Source organism: Montipora foliosa, chromosome 11, assembly GCF_036669935.1.
Source record: "Montipora foliosa isolate CH-2021 chromosome 11, ASM3666993v2, whole genome shotgun sequence".
In the NCBI taxonomy this organism is placed as follows: Eukaryota; Metazoa; Cnidaria; class Anthozoa; order Scleractinia; family Acroporidae; genus Montipora; species Montipora foliosa.
Window position 1 is genome coordinate 1,851,794 of NC_090879.1, and position 17,500 is coordinate 1,869,293.

Genomic DNA, 17,500 nt, shown 5'->3' on the forward strand with positions numbered 1-17,500 from the left:
TCTTACTCGGGAAGAATGAAGGACAGTTTTTTGATTGCCATCAGCGACAACCTACCGCTTATTACCGACTTGTATCTCGGAGACTGTCGTGACTGTTCGTCGGAGGCGCTATCAAAGGTAATTACTAGTTGCCGCTGGCTTCGAGTATTGAACATTCAAAATTGCATTAACGCGACCAGCGATACGATGGCTCTTATTTCTCGTCACCTCAATAATCTCAGAGAATTAGAGATTCTGAATTGCAAAAGTATTACAACGTTGGATGTCTTAGAGCTCAAGAGAAGTTTGCCCAGGTGTGATATACGGTATTAGATGCTGTCCTGGCAAAACGATCAAAGTGCATTCTCTCCGGTGAGCCTTAGAACTCAGAGTCAACATATCGGAGAATGAAGATGAGTTCACACCCAAACGGAAATATTGGAATCAACGTGAAGTGGTACTCACTCTGCTCTGTAAAGGGGTGTTGTTAACGTTTATGGCTATTTGAGATTCCATAAAGTATGACCGAATAGGACCACGTTACAATCAGTCAAGTTAAATTACTAAACCATATATAACACGAATACCGACTAAAGGTACTTTTTAGGATTTAGTAAAATATAGAAACCTTTGAAGGTTTCGTACTTTTATAACAGGTAAAAACAGCTCTTTGCACCATGTTTTGTTAAAATTCGATTACTTGGTTGAATGAACCGTGTAAATCTAAGGTAAAAGACGGAAGTTGTTTCCCTGAGAGATCTTTCCTACGTAATAGTAGGAAAGATGTGCTTTCAAGCCGTAAGAGGTGGTCAGCAACTCGTAGAGAGTTTGAGAAAGACAAGTCAAGTAAGGAATACATGTACATTTGTGAGCGATAAAAGCGATAATTTATTTCTTTAGCTGTACTATATCGAGTGTCGTTTTGTCCCTCACGCGATGAAATGTTTTGCGACCTCTAACTTTCCCTTACCAGCGTAATTGCTTAACGAACATCTCTGTAGCAAGCAGCTCCGCTGTTAACGGTATCAAGGCTTAAATTTTTCGAGTGTGATTTATTGCTCCATTAAGTACTCCCCTCACTTTCTCTCGTTTTATATTTTGACTCTGTCATACTCGAAAAAAAAAAAAAACAGGGTTTCATCTACATCTTACATCTTCCAGCACTCGGCAAAGTCCTTCTTGAGTAATGGCTGTTTCTGCCTAGGTGGCCTCATACAACATAAGCCTTTTTAGGCCATCACTGCCAAGCCGGCCACTTGTGCTGGAGAGAACAGGACAGCCACAACACCGGGGACTTATTCCCCCTACTCTTCTAAAAGAGTGTGTGGGTTCTGTAACGTCTCACAGGGAACTTATGAACGTAGAAGGTATTTGTGAGACGGAGCCTACGGTTTATAGTCCATTTAAACATTTAGAGATGAAAATTACAAAGGCAGCACTTTCTCCTGATCAGTATTTTGGAGATCCTGTGTGTTGATCCGGCCAGGGGCCGTTTCTCGAAAGTCCCGAAAACTTTTCGCGCCCGAAAATGAAATTGTGTGAAATTGCTAACCACTTGTTTTGGAAAGCCGATCTTTTAAAATGTTTTCAAGCTAACTAAAAGAAACACGTCTGTGAAGTTTGACGACTTAAATGCTCTCCGTTCTTGAAATACAAAGGGAATTGTGACACCGAAAGTGGCCCGCAAAGTTTCGGGACTTTCGAGAAACAGGACCCAGGTTCGAACCCGCGACCTCCCGCATGACAGCCTTATGCTCAACCAACTGAGCCACCGGTGGCTGTTACCGAAGTGAACTGTTAATTAAATGTCCCTGTTTCGAAGAAGTAATACGCTCTCGATCTGACTTATTCAACACAAACGATATTCCTTGTTTTGTTAACTTTATTAAAAGGTGTGTTTTTTAAGATTCCAAAGGTTGATAGGCCTTATAATGATGTAGAAAAATATATTATTTTTTGCGCATATTTTACAAAATCTCATTCATAAAGATCATTTGTCAATAAAATTTTTCAATAGCAATAAATAAAATAAATAAATTCATCAACCAAAGAAACATTTGTTAGTGCTAAGCTTCTACTAAATATAATAAAGGTAACTTATAAATTAGCAACAAATAACAAACTTCTTCTTGCCTCTTTTTAACTGATTAACACGGAAACGATAGAAATCATGAAAAACGTTCACAGTTTAGAAAAGAGATGAAGCAGCGGTTTCTTTAGAGCTCGATCCACCATTGAACTTGCTTCCATAGCACAGCCCCACGAGAAAGTCACACCTGAGCCACCGTGTCCATAATTGTGCAGAATTGACGGACACATAGGATCCCACTCCAAACGAACGTTGCCTTTACGAGCCGGTCGCAGGCCTACCAACACTTGCTCCACGTCCTCGTCGTTATAGTTACGGAGGGGAGGATAGAACTCTTTGACTTTTTCGAACATTCTTCTGATCGGTGGATAATCAAGTGTAAGATTTCTGTCCCACTGATAGGGTTGTACCATTCCACCAAGCCATAGTTTGCCTTCACCTCTCGGGAGAATGAACACGAAGCTTTGTCCTTCTTTTTTGGACTCGTCAATGTCCTCGATCAGGGAGATACACATAGAATGGTTGAGCTTAGGCATCAGGCTGCCATCATTTCGCACTTTAAGTATCACACCTATGAAAAGATTATTAAACGAAGGGTCAGTATTCTGCCTCAAGTATGTTAAGAAACGGTGAGCAAAGAGAGATTTTCTCTCAATCATCAACAGATCACTTAAATACTGAGAAAACATGTTCTAACCAAGAATTCCATTCAGCGGCTGGTAGGACATTCAAGTGGTCTTTGAAGCTCACGCTCGTAACTGATTATTTCAAAAAGAATTTCCTTAATACCTCTTAGTGGATACACATCTTTATCTCCAGCCAGTTCTTTAGCGCTGAGTCCGGAGCAGTTAAAGATCAACTGAGCGTTGTATTTCTTTTTCAATTTCTCTGCTTGGTCTCTCAACAGTCCTTTGATTTCATCGTGCACAAAGCGACAGCCTTTGTCTTTGCACTGTTTGTAAAGCCACTGCATATAAACCACTGTGTCAACCATTGGAGCCATGTGTTGGTAGGCATCTACTACACCAGTGTCTGCGTTCACAGCTGAAAGGGGAAATTAAACCAAAAAAGATTGTTACAAAAACTCTTCTTAATTTCGTCACTAAAGGTAAGTTGACACACGGGTCAGATCTTGCCATTCTCTGTAGACTGGAAAAGAGTGTAAGATATTTTCATAAGAATACACAAAGTAGTGAGACTTACCAGTTTCCTCGATCAATTTAGCGTCGTGGCGAAATCCTGGCAAATGGCAGAGTTCCTCCATCTTGTCCAACTGGCTCGGAAGATTGTCAACCTTCTCCTTGAAGTAAAACACCGATTGTCTAAGGTAGGCTCCAGTTTCCTTTGGCTTCATGGCTAACTCCATGAACTTAGCATAACCGTCCATACACCAAACCTTGGATCTCTCCAGGGACTTTTCGTCAGTGTGACGTCCACACACAGCAGGAGGCCACTCCCACAATGCACCAGCGATCTCAGAGGTGATGCATTTACCAGAGGCTACCGGGGAGGCATACTCTTTCGCTAAAACTGTAACTTTGTACCTGCAAAAGAAGACATTTTATAACAAATATGTCAGTTAGCACATGGAACTAATTGGCCGCTATGAACTCACCGAGAACAGAACTTTAAAGTTTTTTCCAAAAGGAAGGCAAGGAAGAAAGAGAAGTGAGTGGATAAATAACATTTTATAAGTGGAGTGGGGATTTAACTTGAGCTACGAAGGCGGCCATCGAAAGGGAAACGCTAAAAGAAAAAGTGGGGGCAGTCGCACTAGATATTAAATATGCTGTACTTACGAAATGCATTAAATAAAAAAAAAGTGTTAATTGTTTGAAAACAACAATCTATGCGTGTTCCGTTCTGGTTATATGCATATAGGTAGGGTAAGGTAAAGCATGATTACGTCCTCACTGAGCTTGCACCAACTGAACTTAACTGAGCAGAACTCAGAAACATTCTAGCGTTATCATCCGGTATTTCTTAGGAAACCCGGTCGCTTAATGCCAGATAATCAGGGAATCATGTTACTTATTGACAGAATGTTATCTGCATTCAGCCTTGACGATTTACCGATAAAACTTAACGAATTTTAAATCAAAAGTCGGGGTTTATCTTTTTGCAACGATAATATAAAGTAATACTGAAAAATAGTACCGGCCTAGTACTGTCAACGTGTACGACTCTGAGACTTGCACAATGACTTTACGACACACTAAAATTTGAAAAGGTTCTATATGACCGAGGACCTACTCACCCTTTGTTCAACAACTGAAGTGCACTGGTCATTCCAACAACTCCACCGCCAATGACGAGGATACGAGCGGTTCTCTGTGAATCCTACGGGCGCGGGAAAAAGATTGGAGGGAAGAATTATTAAGAGAAGGGCGGATGAGTGGAGGTAATAACCCAAAACAACTGAAAATATGTCAGAATTGAATTTATCTGAATTCTAATCCAAAAATTCTGTGTAGGCCAATCAGCGGAGTACGGTTTTTCTGTGTTTCTTGACTAGAAGTAACTTTGAATGCGAAAAAGAAAAGCTCCAAACAAATGATACGTACTACTGCTTTTCGTATGTTTAGCGGTGTTTTAAAAATTAAGAGGGCGCATTTTGTCCAATTTCCTCTTCTCTCAACTTTCTCCAATTCCACAGTGGATTGATGAGAACGAGGAATATACATATATCTTACCTCAAGTCTGTTTCTCTTGTCCAAGGTTCTTGTAAACTGAAATGCCATTTTTCTTGAGTTTGGCGAATTCGTGCGTTTTTCCGTAGGGGCAGCTGTGTTTCAGATTCTTGTCTCTCGAGTCTTCGAGCCGTTTTGCTCCATCTCAAAGAATCACCCGTTTTATAGCGCCGCTTCATAGGTATTTCAAAGGGATTCTCAATATTTCTGACGTCAAGGGCGCTAAATATCTGTTGACGTCGATCTGATCCATTCCCGTCACGTTTCGCGAGACTTTAACCTACGTTTCTGTTTAGGTATACTTGTTTATTTCTACTAGGCTAGTTATTTTTTGGTTTTGAAAGCATATATTAAGAAAAAAAGCAAACTAGTTGGCCAAAAGCTCATATCGTTTTTTTTTTTGTTTGCAAGCGCATGCCCTCTTCTGTTTTTTAGTTTGTAGAATCCATTTATTTTGTGAATGTCAGCCTTTTTAAATTTTAGTTAGTTTTTTGTTTCTTTTAATCGTGTAATCACGTTTTTCATTTTAAAGACACGACAAAGGGAAAGGTGAAAATGACGCCTTTTTGTCACCTACAGAGTGACAAATTGGTGACGTGACGTCAAAACTGCTCTTTGACCGTGACGAGACAATGTCAAACAAGAATTCAATATTTTAACATGATTCAGGCAAATTCCAATGCATTGTCTTGGTCTGGACTCCGCTAAAAAAAAAAGGATCCTTCGCCTATATAGATAGATATATAAACATCCCTTTCGGTTTGCTTTCGCGCTTGGCAAGCGTTTTGAAAAGCCTTTTCTTCAAGGTTTTTTAGTAACTAGAAACGTGCTCTATAAAGGTCAATAAGATACCAAAACGCTTAAGCACGAACGAATTTTCCGTGGTCCTTTCCACAAAACGGAAGCCTCCCTTTCAAAACTTTTCCGGGCCGGGGATGCATTATTTCGAGACGTGTTCATCCGTTCGATTTCAACACAGTTCAAACTGAGATCATTCGGTGCATCATCTACAAACCCAAAGATTTTTCAATTGTGATTTTACAATCACCACTTAAGGGGTGAGTTTCGAAATTAACTATGAGTGCTGCTTCTTTCCGGTAGGCGGCTATACTCGTAGAAAGGTTGCACACGTTCAGTGTCCCTATTCACATTTATTTCACAGAGATATCGTCTTTTAATTTACTGGGCAGTGAGCGTGTTAAGTATTTATGAGTCAATGAGTCAGTCAATGAGTCATGAGTCAATGAGTCAACGAGTTAGTGCAGTTAATTAAACCATAAAATGAAAGCTAAAATTTCAGAGAGTGCTTGGGCCTAATCACTGAAACGAGGGCTTAGGCTTAATCAACAAATTATTGCTATATTGACTGTGAGTCTCATTGACTCATTGACTCATTGACTCATTGACCCATTGACTCATTTGACTCATAAAACATGCGTTCTCGGTCAGTGAGAGCATAATTGTCAAGTAGCTTTGCTTTGTTTCCTCAGTGTGCTTTGAGAAAAAAAACAGCGTTAGAAGAATCTCTCTCGTGGCTTTATCGTTTGATTCCTTAGTGTATCAAAGTTTTTGAAGACTTAAGATTCTACAGGCATCAAAAAGGGATTTTACTTTTCATCCCTTTTAATATTTATTAGCTTTTATACCGGAATGATTCGTGATCTTTTCGTCGGTGTCACGAACCATGTCACAAGAGTATTCTGGAAAATGTAGATCAATGTATGCAGGCTTTACGTAAAGAACTCAATAGTATCTCACTTGCTGAAATTTATTGCTGTTAGACTCAAACGTAACTGAGGAAAAAAGTTTTTGCTTATTAAGATCTCTCGCTGAAATTAAGTCTCAACGCTTATTATAATAATTAAGAGGATTCATTTCTGTGTGTTTCAACAAAAACAGAGCTTTTGTTGCCTAATGGCGAGGGTACATTCGATGCAATGGTTTTTAGCAATTTCATGGCTTGGAGGGCAATACAAAGGCAGCTCAGGGAAGACCATTCAGTCCAAATGAAATCTCGAGAGCTACAAAACTAGAGTGCATTTGAAGCGTGCCAATTGTGTAAGTTCCTGCCATTACTAGTTTTGCATGGACGCTGACGAAAGGAACAACTTGATCAAACTGCTACCCAAACCTAGAAGAAAAGACTCCACCTTACAAGCGCTACTTTACTATTCCGAAGATTTGGATAGTATTACTTAACAGTTAAGTACTAAGTGACTTGATAACCGTTAGCCTGTGTAACGGGCGTATTGTTGGCGCGAGAGGCATAAGCTGAGCGGAGATACTTCACAGAGCCCCTCCCCATTCTCTGCGCGGAACGCCGCTCTAGCTATCCCTTGAGCTGGGAATCGTTTTGATATGCTATTGTCAGTCAGGATGACCTCGCACTTCTAAAAGCCCTCTAAGATTAACTGTTTGGTGAACTAATATATTTTTTTCAATTTTTGAAAACCTCATTAAATTCTCTTACGTAGGATGAAAATGAACTTGAGTTATTTATTAATGTTTTTGGAAGATGAATAAAATTCCGCTAGATGTATATTTTTATTATATTCTTAAAGAATGTGAAGAAATAAAATTTAAATGCATACAACAAAATTCAGCTTAGGTCACGCCAACTCTCGCAATTCTGACAAATTTATTTCCAGTTTTTGTGATTTTAGATCACACTCTTTTTTCCAGTATGCCATTTTGATTCATAAGGTGACGCAAGTATTGCGTGACGCTTGCGTGCAACGCCGTGGATCATTTTTTCCTTGTTTAGCCAATGATTTTGGAGACATTTAGCATTTCGTTTACACATGATAGGTAAACGGGCATAGCACTGCTTATCTTAAGCGGCCTTCACACGACAGACTTAAGTTGGCAAATTCGAAAAAGTTGGCGAACGCATACATTCACACGTCAAACAGGCGTCAAATCACAACACACGCCAATTTGCAAAATGGCCGCCTTAGTGCAATGGCACTTAAAGGGGAGAGTTTCCGCTTCTGCCTTTTTTTTTATATTTAATCGCCGGAAATGAACAGAAGAAAGCATTGATTTTTTTTATTTCGACAAAACCCTACCCAAGCAGAAATTCGTCCCTTAGCACGTACAACACGCTTGTCCAAGAACTCCGCGCAGAAGATGCCGCGGGTTTAAAAAATTATTTATTTCATCTTTATATGCAGGGGAGGAAATGTCTCACAAAGCTGGACAACTGTGCACTTCATCAATGAAGTGTCGCTTCTTCCTGTCTCTCATCCGTCATTTTGTGAAGTGTCACGCAAGTCACGTGAATAGAGCACGAATTTTGATTGGTTTAAAGTCAACAACTCACGTTTGCCAATCGTAGACAGGTTAAATACGAGTTTACCAACTCGAAAAAGTTGGTGAAAAAGTTGGCGAGAATAGATAGACGAGTTCTATTTTTCGCCAACATGTTTGACAACTATTGTTGTGTCCTTCACACACGCCAACGTGAGCTTGCCAACACGAGTTTGCCAACTTAAGTTTGTCGTGTGAAGGCCGCTTTAAAGTATGAAAAATTCTCTTTTTCTAACTCGTCTCTCTCTTTTTAGAAGTCGCTTGATATCCCTAACAAGCAAGAAATGAGCTGAAATCAAACAAGTGTCGTTGATTTTTGGCAATACCCACCTTTCAGCAGGATGCTTGCCCGCTTTTTTCCGGCCGTAACATGCACACGATGCCAATTAATCTCTCTGTTAATGTTCTGTGGTATCGCTGAACTGCTCTCAGCACAGTAAAAAGAACTGTTTTTGTCAATCTTAAAAAGAAAAGAACCGTAACTGGGATAAACTACAACATACATGCTCAATTTATAATGATAATGGGACTGAGTGGAGTACAATTCATGGAGTAATCAGCGGCGAGTAATTTAAATCACGATTATTCCCTGAATTGTACGACACGAAGTCCTATTATCAATTAACCGTACAAATTAAGAGAAGATGACGGTGTTAAAATTATTACAGCTTAACCTGCTCAACTTTTGTTAGTGTTTTTAATAGTTCTGGATAAAGATAAATGATTCACGTACAACTAGCAAGTGCTTGATGAAGCGTACAACTGCCCATTACAAGGTTCGAGAATTTTGTAATAGTCACGATTAGTAAAATAATTGGTCGTGATATGTAAAATAGTTTCATGCATTCGAAAATATGGATTTAATGAGTGCCATGGCCCACATTTGCAAGAAAATCCACTCAACATTCTCCTCGAACCGCGGCTTTTCCCACATCAGCTGTGTCTAGTACACACGCAATGAAATACTTTAATTTAGTCACGGTTGCAGTGAAATACGTGAGCCGTGGTACATTCTTGAGTTTTATTTACAGTTATGTTTCCGTTCGTAAAATCCGATTTCCAATAAAAGTGACATTAAAGTGTGACACAATAAAATCGTTTAGTAATGGACGGGAGACCTGTTAATAGACAGATTACTTCCACGAAGTTAGTTTTAGCAGTGTTGTTTACTGTTTAGGCTTTCAAATACACAGTTTTGCTAATTTTAATACACTCGATGTGGAATGCCTAAATAACCGCGTCCTGCTTTTTCAAGGTCATCATTTTTAACCCTTGATCTTCAAGTGGGTTAAACCTTATACCTTTTTTACCTGTATCTACTGCCATCTAGTGCTTTACAACTAATCATTACGCATGTAGCCTCAAGACTTAAGCTTCAAAGCGTCGTCGGAGCCGTTTTAAATGAACAGCTTCGAATTGGCCAGGTATTCTACAGTCAACCTAACGCTTTTTCAATTAAGTGCGTGCCCAGATTTTCTCACAGCGGAAGGCTCTTTTCCGTTTGTGTAAACCTTTTCCTGAAAATTACGAGTTTTCAACTTTCATAGGTCTACACTTTGGAATCTGCTCCAATCATTGTACATGACAAAGGATCCCTTTATTTCACAAAAAAGTAAGGAATCATCTACTTTACGAATATTAGGCCTTCAAAGATCTTACCGTGAATGGTCAGCATGGCAAAGCCACGTCAGCACTCACGGAATCACGTAGCCTCGCGTTGTCACCTACACTCCACCTTTAAACTTTAAACTTTAAACTTTAAAGAGTCCTAGACTCTTTAACGTTCCAAACCACACAAAGGGCTTTGGATTTTTGTCAAGATACACCTTCTATTTGCAACATATTGATTTGAACAAAACGTATTAATCTTATTCCCGTCCCGTACTATGACAAGCAGTTACCATGCAAGAGGTCAAATGATTTTTATTTTCAAATCTGTGAGCCCACTCACCGTCGTTCGCGGACAACTTGAATTCAGTGACTAAGTTAACTCATTTCCGGGTCAGTTGCGATAGTAAAATAATTTCCTGAACTCAGAGAGAAATATCAAAAGTTTTAAAAAAAACCAAACTTCATCAGCCACAAAATACGTAACTGTTAAAGAAGGGTTACAATACGTTGGTTTTGGTCTAGATGGGACTAAAATCATATCGTCGATGTTGGCTAATTCAAAACAATTGCAGTGTAAAAGCTTAAAGACATGTCATGGACAAGTGTATGTATGTATATCTCACACGCCGTAACCGTAACAACAGCGGTAACATTGTATAGATGGATTATTTGAAAACGAAATCTCAACATTCCAGAAAGCTTTTGTAAAACTAAACGAAAATCTCTACTCCTAGGAATTTTTTTTTAAAAGCTTGAAAGAGTTTTTTTTTTTTGGCAAGTTATTACTTTTGACCCCGAATTACGCGTTTCTAACGAAGTTAAAATAGTGGCACCGTAGGTCAAACATATCATTAGATCTTTCTTGGCGAAAAAAAAAAACAACAACAAAATATGAAAAAAAGGAAGTTTGAAATGAGGGGTTTTTCTTTAATTCGAGTTTGCAAAATCATAAACGGCCACTTTTTGTTATCCTTCCCTCACCTAATATAAAAATATTGATAAAAAGGTAACATTGATCAATTAGTTGCTACGTGATTGGTTTTCGCTGTCCAAACTGACCGTGTGTGCTTCGTCATGAAAACGCTGTAGTGCGGTACGTGCCCGTAACACTGGTTCTGACGTTACTATCCATTTGAAACGTTTGATTGGATCAACTTCTCTAACGAAATACTTTTCAGACTATTCGCCTATAAAAAGCAGGTAACCTGCAAAGCGTAACCAAACAACTTGACTACTCGAGAGAACTGCCCCAAGAACCTCTGGCATAGAAGAAATAGCAAGAAGGCCGAACGTGGGAAAAATGGCGCTGCAGCCTACCGGAACTTTCGACAACACAAAGGGACTTAAGGTAAGGATTATTTACTGTTTTATACATTGAGAATAAATCAGTTTTGAAAGCAGCGGTGCTTTCTCGTTTTGATGATTTGCACTATGGGAACACTTCACTTTTTTTAGGGCATTGACTGCCGTCATGTTATGACCGTGTTAATTTCTTAGTTCTTAGTTGTTTCTTCCTTTGTATGATAATAATGTTGTGTTGATAAAACCGGCCACTAGGTTTGACCAACTAGATTAAAGTAAGTCGTTGCACAACATCGCGCAGAATGCTATTGTTGAACTATCATCTGCCTATTGTCGTCTGAAAGTTTTGAAATTCCCATCCTCTTTCTCTTATTCACGCTTTTCTCATATTTCTTTTTCCCGCTCCTAGAGTCCACAGAGAACCCCTCGAATTCTCATCATTGGCGGTGGAGTTGTTGGAATGACCAGCGCACTTCAGCTTTTGAACAAAGGGTAAGTATGGTGCTCTTGTTTTTCTGTAACTCTGAAAACAGTTGTTCTCTTGTGAATGTAGTTTTTATCTTCTAAGACCAGACCATTCAAGTAAGAACCCAATAGATTGTAGTCGTCTTTAAAGCACCGCTTCTTAGGTGCCTTGGCGCGGTTCGTGCTGAGCTGATGATGAATTCCTTAAATTCTGCAATTCAAGAGAAGTTTTCAAAAAGTACACTGCAATACCTTCGTGGTGTTGTGCAGTATGTTACGCGATATTTTGGCGAATGACGCTTTATGAAAATGCTTACTTTTTCACGGTCTTAGAAAAGGCAACTCGCTTGAAAGCCCTTGCACAGGCGTGCAAATTTCACTAGTGTCACTAGTTCATGAATCCCATGACCACAATGTATTCAAAATGGATTTGATCAAACAGTTTCATGTTTGTTGACTAAATGTAGTGGAAACGTCTTGTTTGCAGGTACAAAGTTACAGTTTTAGCGAAAGAGTATGCCTCCCCGGTTGCCGCCGGTAAATGCATCACCTCTGAGATCGCTGGTGCATTGTGGGAGTGGCCTCCTGCTGTGTGTGGACGTCACACTGACGAAAAGTCTCTGGAAAGATCCAAGGTTTGGTGTATGGACGGTTATGCTAAGTTTATGGAGTTAGCCATGAAGCCAAAGGAAACTGGAGCCTACCTTAGACAATCGGTGTTTTACTTCAAGGAGAAGGTTGACAATCTTCCGAGCCAGTTGGACAAGATGGAGGAACTCTGCCATTTGCCAGGATTTCGCCACGACGCTAAATTGATCGAGGAAACTGGTAAGTCTAACTACTTTGTGTATTCTTATGAAAATATTTTACACTCTTTTCCAGCCTATAGAGAATGGCAAGATCTGACCCGTGTGTCAACTTACCTTTAGTGACGAAATTAAGAAGAGTTTTTGTAACAATCTTTTTTGGTTTAATTTCCCCTTTCAGCTGTGAACGCAGGCACTGGTGTAGTAGATGCCTACCAACACATGGCTCCAATGGTTGACACAGTGGTTTACATGCAGTGGCTTTACAAACAGTGCAAAGACAAAGGCTGTCGCTTTGTGCACGATGAAATCAAAGGACTGTTGAGAGACCAAGCAGAGAAATTGAAAAAGAAATACAAAGCTCAGTTAATCTTTAACTGCTCCGGACTCAGCGCTAAAGAACTGGCTGGAGATAAAGATGTGTATCCACTAAGAGGTATTAAGAAAATCGTTTTGACATGAAGCGCTTCGAGTGCAACCTTCAAGGACAACTTGAGTTTCCTACCAGTACTCACTGAATAGATTTATTGGCTAGAACATAACCTCTTGCATTTAGGCGATTAGTTGAAAACCTTTTTCTGTGCACCGCCGTTCTGAATATGTTTTAGCCAGAACACTGACCCGTCATTCGATAATCTTTTCATAGGTGTGATATTGAAAGTGCGAAATGACGGCAGCCTGATGCCTAAGCTCAACCATTCTATGTGTATCTCCCTCATCGAGGACATTGACGAGTCCAAAAAAGAAGGACAAAGCTTCGTGTTTATTCTTCCAAGAGGTGAAGATAAACTATGGCTTGGTGGCATGGTACAACCCAATCAGTGGGACAGAAATCTTACACTTGATTATCCACCGATCAGAAGAATGTTCGAAAAAGTCAAAGAGTTCTATCCTCCCCTCCGTAACTATAACGACGAGGACGTGGAGCAAGTGTTGGTAGGCCTGCGACCGGCTCGTAAAGGCAACGTTCGTTTGGAGTGGGATCCTATGTGTCCGTCAATTCTGCACAATTATGGACACGTTGGCTCGGGTGTGACTTTCTCGTGGGGCTGTGCTATGGAAGCAAGTTCAATGGTGGATCGTGTTCTTAAGAAACCACAGATTCATTTCTTCTCTAAGCTGTGAATATTTTGCATGTTTTCTTCCTGATCTTAAGTGTTTTTTGGGGGCTGAAACTGTCCTGTTATTTGAAGAAAGTTTTGTTTGTGAAGTAAAATATAGTGATTTTATTTCCTTTGGTTAATTGCCTAAACGACTTAAAGCGTTTTAAACTTTCTCCAAAAAAGATATCATGAGATGAATAATTTTTTTCCTCAATACTTGAGTGGGCGAAATTCTGCGACTCCTGCAGTCTGATTGCGGGCTCTGGCAGCGGGCGGAATTTTTCCATCTTGCCCACCAACCCGGGCGGAATTCTAGCCCTGGTTGCGTGAGCTTGTGTAATGACCTTAAATTTCGAACTTTTGGACACCGAATCCGTTTACGTACAAAAGTAAGTGTTTCAAAACAGATTTTTATCAGATAAGAGGCGTGGCAATAGAATTCAAATAAAAATATTCCTCTTTGAAACTTCCAGTTTGTAAATCGCTTACTGCATTCGCTATCAAGCGCGGTGCGGCTCCACAATCAAAAAGTGATTTCGGAGAGGAAGAGAGAGAGAGCGAAAAATATGGCGTCAACTCCTGGACAAAATGTTCATCTCGTCCTGCCGCATTATCCTGTCGTAGTGTCCTCTTCTCATCTCGCCAATTCATCGAGTCAACTCGTCGTCTCGTCCAGTTCATCTCTAAGTGTCGTCGAGTTATCTCGTCGTCTTGTCGAGTCATCTCGTCGTGTCGTCTTTTTTGACGTATTGTCTCGTTGTACCATTACTCGTTTATTCTTCAACGCGTCGTATTACCTTTCAACTCGTCATGTCGCCTTTCAACTCGTCATGTCGCCTTTCAACTCTTCGTGCAACGATTTCGTGCACTGTTCTTGGAGAAAAGAGGGGACCTAAGGGACCTGGGTACCACAACTGAGCAATCCAATATGGCTGCCGTAGAGCCCATGCAAGAGCTCAAGGAATGTCTTCGTGCTAGTGTTGAAATGCTCCTAGATAAGCTAAATGACAGACTGCATGAAGACATGGATGGTGTTGATTACCACTGCGTCAGTTCAGCTTGATATAATTCAGAACCTGGTCGAGAGAGCTTCGGTGCTGTATGGCATTCCCTTGGAAATTGTTGATATTTTAAGAAGTGCTCAAGATTCGTTAAGATCATTAGCGACTGGAAAGAAAGAGTCTTGGGTATTTAATTCTACAGGTTGTCGAGGAAGACTGTCTTTTCATATTCCCCAAGATATGCTGCAATTATACTTAGATTATCAGTTTTCTTTGGCGAAAATTGGGCAAATTTTTGGTGTATCTAGCAAGACAATCCAAAGACGAATAACAGAATATGACTTGAAAAAAGTTGACTACACTAATGTGTCAGACAACGAGCTTGACAATCAGATGTAACTAATCAGGTTTATCTTGTTTCATCAGTATTCTCATATATAGGTGAAAGTGTCTACGACCTTCCCCTTAACTTTATTGTAGACTAAAATTCAATCAGAGCTTCAAACGATTCAGACACTCCAATGATTGTGCAAATTATTAACTTACACTCATTTTCCTGTGTGGAGCACATCTAGCTGGTGTTGATAAAAGGTAATTATCATTCAGAAAGGTCGTAGTAGACTTTGTATTTTAATACAGAAGTGATGTTGTCGCTCAAGGGTAAATTATGAAATCCTTATCCTCTTTTTTAAATTGGGTTGGTCAGCCATGATGGGAAAGCAAGGAGACTTCATGGGCAGGGCTTGACACAAACCTTGTGCACCAATTTAGTCTGCTTGCACGTTTATGTGTCACTTGCATGTCATTAGAGCAACAAAATAATAGCATTTCACTTTGTACTTATGTGAAATGTGTTTTTGTTTAGCTTTAATATTTTGGCAATGTTCCCCAACTGTGGATACAGAAGAATGCGTGGCTTTTTGAGAGCAAAAGGACTACATGTCCAGTGGCGTCGGATTCAAGAGAGCATGAGACTTGTTTGTCCGAAGGGAATTCTGATGCGCGCCCTTCAACTTACTACGGTTAAAAGACGAATTTACACTGTGAGATCACCCTTATCATAAACTCATAATCTAAGTATAATTGCAACATATCTTGGGGAATATGAAGAGACGGTCCTCCTCGACAACCTGTAGAATTAAATACCCAAGACTCTTTCTTTCCAGTCGCTAATGATCTTAACGAATCTTGAGCACTTCTTAAAATATCAACAATTTCCAAGGGAATGCCATACAGCACCGAAGCTCTCTCGACCAGGTTCTGAATTATATCAAGCTGAACTGACGCAGTGGTAATCAACACCATCCATGTCTTCATGCAGTCTGTCATTTAGCTTATCTAGGAGCATTTCAACACTAGCACGAAGACATTCCTTGAGCTCTTGCATGGGCTCTACGGCAGCCATATTGGATTGCTCAGTTGTGGTACCCAGGTCCCTTAGGTCCCCTCTTTTCTCCAAGAACAGTGCACGAAATCGTTGCACGAAGAGTTGAAAGGCGACATGACGAGTTGAAAGGTAATACGACGCGTTGAAGAATAAACGAGTAATGGTACAACGAGACAATACGTCAAAAAAGACGACACGACGAGATGACTCGACAAGACGACGAGATAACTCGACGACACTTAGAGATGAACTGGACGAGACGACGAGTTGACTCGATGAATTGGCGAGATGAGAAGAGGACACTACGACAGGATAATGCGGCAGGACGAGATGAACATTTTGTCCAGGAGTTGACGCCATAGAAAAAAAGGAACAAAAAAAAATTAACAGCTAAGGGTCGGTCCGTATAGTGAAAAACTGGAACCTCTGTCTTGAAAATGCTGCCCTCGGCTTGCGGCCTCGGGCAGCGTTTTCAAGACCTCGGTCACAGTTTTTCGTTAAACGGACCTACTTTTAGGGTAAACGTAATTAGATATTTTAATAATTTTATCATTTTTTTTTTCTGCATGGGATTATACATGACCAGGCAACGAAAAGCTCGATAATTTAATTGTACATAGTCCTTTAACATTGGTGCAAACTTTTTGTATCAAATAAAATATGTAATGTAATATATTTCAAACATGATTATTTAAATAAATATTTCTGAGAATTGACTTCCTTTGTCTTGATTAAGGGTGCTAAGGATTTGTACGTTATTGATGGGTGCTCAATTACCTAATTTAAGATTTATACACTTTGTTTTTCATTCTAACAACCGTTTTTATACACACAAGTGCTTTGCTCATTCAATCATTGATTCACCCGCTGGTGAGAGCACTCGCCTCTCCTCCCCCCCCCCCCCCCCCACCCAGAAATATGTCCCCGGTTGGGCTCCCCGACTTGGCATCACGTGTGGATTGAATTGCTTATCTGTCTCTGCTCCGACAGGTTTTTCTCTAAGTACTCTGGTTTTCCGCTCTCATCAAAAGCTAACTTGTTATTTGATTAGGGGTAATTTGCTTTGATTTCAGTATAAGTGCCCAGCTCCAACAGACGCTTAAAAAGCGTTTATCATACTGCATACTAGGTTTGAGCTTGACGAGGGAGCAAAGAAGAGAGCAAGGAACCGAAGTCTGTCGGTCGTAAGAAACTCAAGTTGCGGGGACTTAAGCTGACCTGATCTTTCTATTCATGCACTCTTGGAAAGCGCTCATGCAGAAACCGAAGTGATTCTACAATCCTTGAAAATTTTAAGGCCACCCATGAAATTGAAAAAATTCCCTACCAACAGGACCTGGGTGAACAAGGGGTTCGCTCCCAGCAAAATCAGTACTGGCAAAATTGTACCTAAATATCATTCTGCTGCTTTTTAAACATTGTTTATCTTGATTTTCAAATAGGTTTTTTATCCATGTGTACGAAAAAAACATGAGATGATTAAGATAAAGTCATGTTCACCTCGTAGGCTGTGAAAATAAAAAAGATTGACGTTATATTACGTAATTTGGAAATTAAGAACCTTTTTTGAAATTTCAGACTGACAGGTTCTTAAACGCGGGTTTTACTGTATTAAGATTTAAGACCATCAGGGTTGTGAACGTCAAGCAGTAAAGAAAGAGAGCTATCTCATGATGGCATCGCAAAGATCACGGGATGGCGAACAGGCCATTTGCAACAAACTGGTCACATGACTGATAATTGGTGAAGTTAAAGCTT

The 17,500-nt window shown here is 40.0% G+C and overlaps 3 protein-coding genes and 1 long non-coding RNA gene across 4 annotated transcripts in view; 3 read left to right on the forward strand and 1 right to left on the reverse strand.

Moving 5' to 3' along the window:
- LOC137975469 (F-box/LRR-repeat protein 15-like) overlaps positions 1-312 on the forward strand; it is a 1,380-nt gene extending 1,068 nt beyond the window's left edge. The window contains exon 1 of the mRNA XM_068822594.1: positions 1-312. This exon is cut by the window's left edge and continues 1,068 nt beyond it. Coding sequence (XP_068678695.1) covers positions 1-312 — 312 coding nt within the window.
- Positions 313-1,843: 1,531 nt separating this feature from the next.
- Positions 1,844-4,927, reverse strand: LOC137975768 (uncharacterized). Its single transcript, XM_068822947.1, has 5 exons — positions 4,762-4,927; positions 4,326-4,408; positions 3,272-3,612; positions 2,858-3,112; positions 1,844-2,639 (listed from the first exon to the last, which is right to left on the reverse strand). The coding sequence occupies exons 1-5, from the start codon at positions 4,807-4,809 to the stop codon at positions 2,161-2,163; spliced, it is 1,206 nt and encodes a 401-aa protein (XP_068679048.1). The 5' UTR covers positions 4,810-4,927; the 3' UTR covers positions 1,844-2,160.
- Positions 4,928-5,688: 761 nt separating this feature from the next.
- Positions 5,689-9,270, forward strand: LOC137976424 (uncharacterized). The gene is made up of 3 exons (XR_011117762.1): positions 5,689-5,816; positions 6,658-6,959; positions 8,322-9,270. It is a non-coding gene; the product is annotated as an uncharacterized lncRNA (long non-coding RNA).
- A 1,289-nt stretch (positions 9,271-10,559) lies between these two features.
- LOC137976040 (uncharacterized) lies at positions 10,560-14,009 on the forward strand. The gene is made up of 5 exons (XM_068823298.1): positions 10,560-11,026; positions 11,390-11,472; positions 11,933-12,273; positions 12,433-12,687; positions 12,898-14,009. The coding sequence occupies exons 1-5, from the start codon at positions 10,979-10,981 to the stop codon at positions 13,374-13,376; spliced, it is 1,206 nt and encodes a 401-aa protein (XP_068679399.1). The 5' UTR covers positions 10,560-10,978; the 3' UTR covers positions 13,377-14,009.
- Positions 14,010-17,500: the final 3,491 nt, after the last annotated feature.

Excerpts from the sequence above, each read along its gene's own strand:
- LOC137976040 (XM_068823298.1), top strand. The coding sequence starts at position 10,979 with ATGGCGCTGCAGCCTACCGGAACTTTCGACAACACAAAGGGACTTAAG. Across the intron at positions 11,027-11,389 it reads ACAACACAAAGGGACTTAAG|AGTCCACAGAGAACCCCTCG; the intron begins GTAAGGATTATT and ends TCCCGCTCCTAG. Across the intron at positions 11,473-11,932 it reads CTTCAGCTTTTGAACAAAGG|GTACAAAGTTACAGTTTTAG; the intron begins GTAAGTATGGTG and ends TCTTGTTTGCAG.
- LOC137975768 (XM_068822947.1), bottom strand. The coding sequence starts at position 4,809 with ATGGCATTTCAGTTTACAAGAACCTTGGACAAGAGAAACAGACTTGAG. Across the intron at positions 4,409-4,761 it reads ACAAGAGAAACAGACTTGAG|GATTCACAGAGAACCGCTCG; the intron begins GTAAGATATATG and ends CCGCGCCCGTAG. Across the intron at positions 3,113-3,271 it reads TAAATTGATCGAGGAAACTG|CTGTGAACGCAGACACTGGT; the intron begins GTAAGTCTCACT and ends TTCCCCTTTCAG.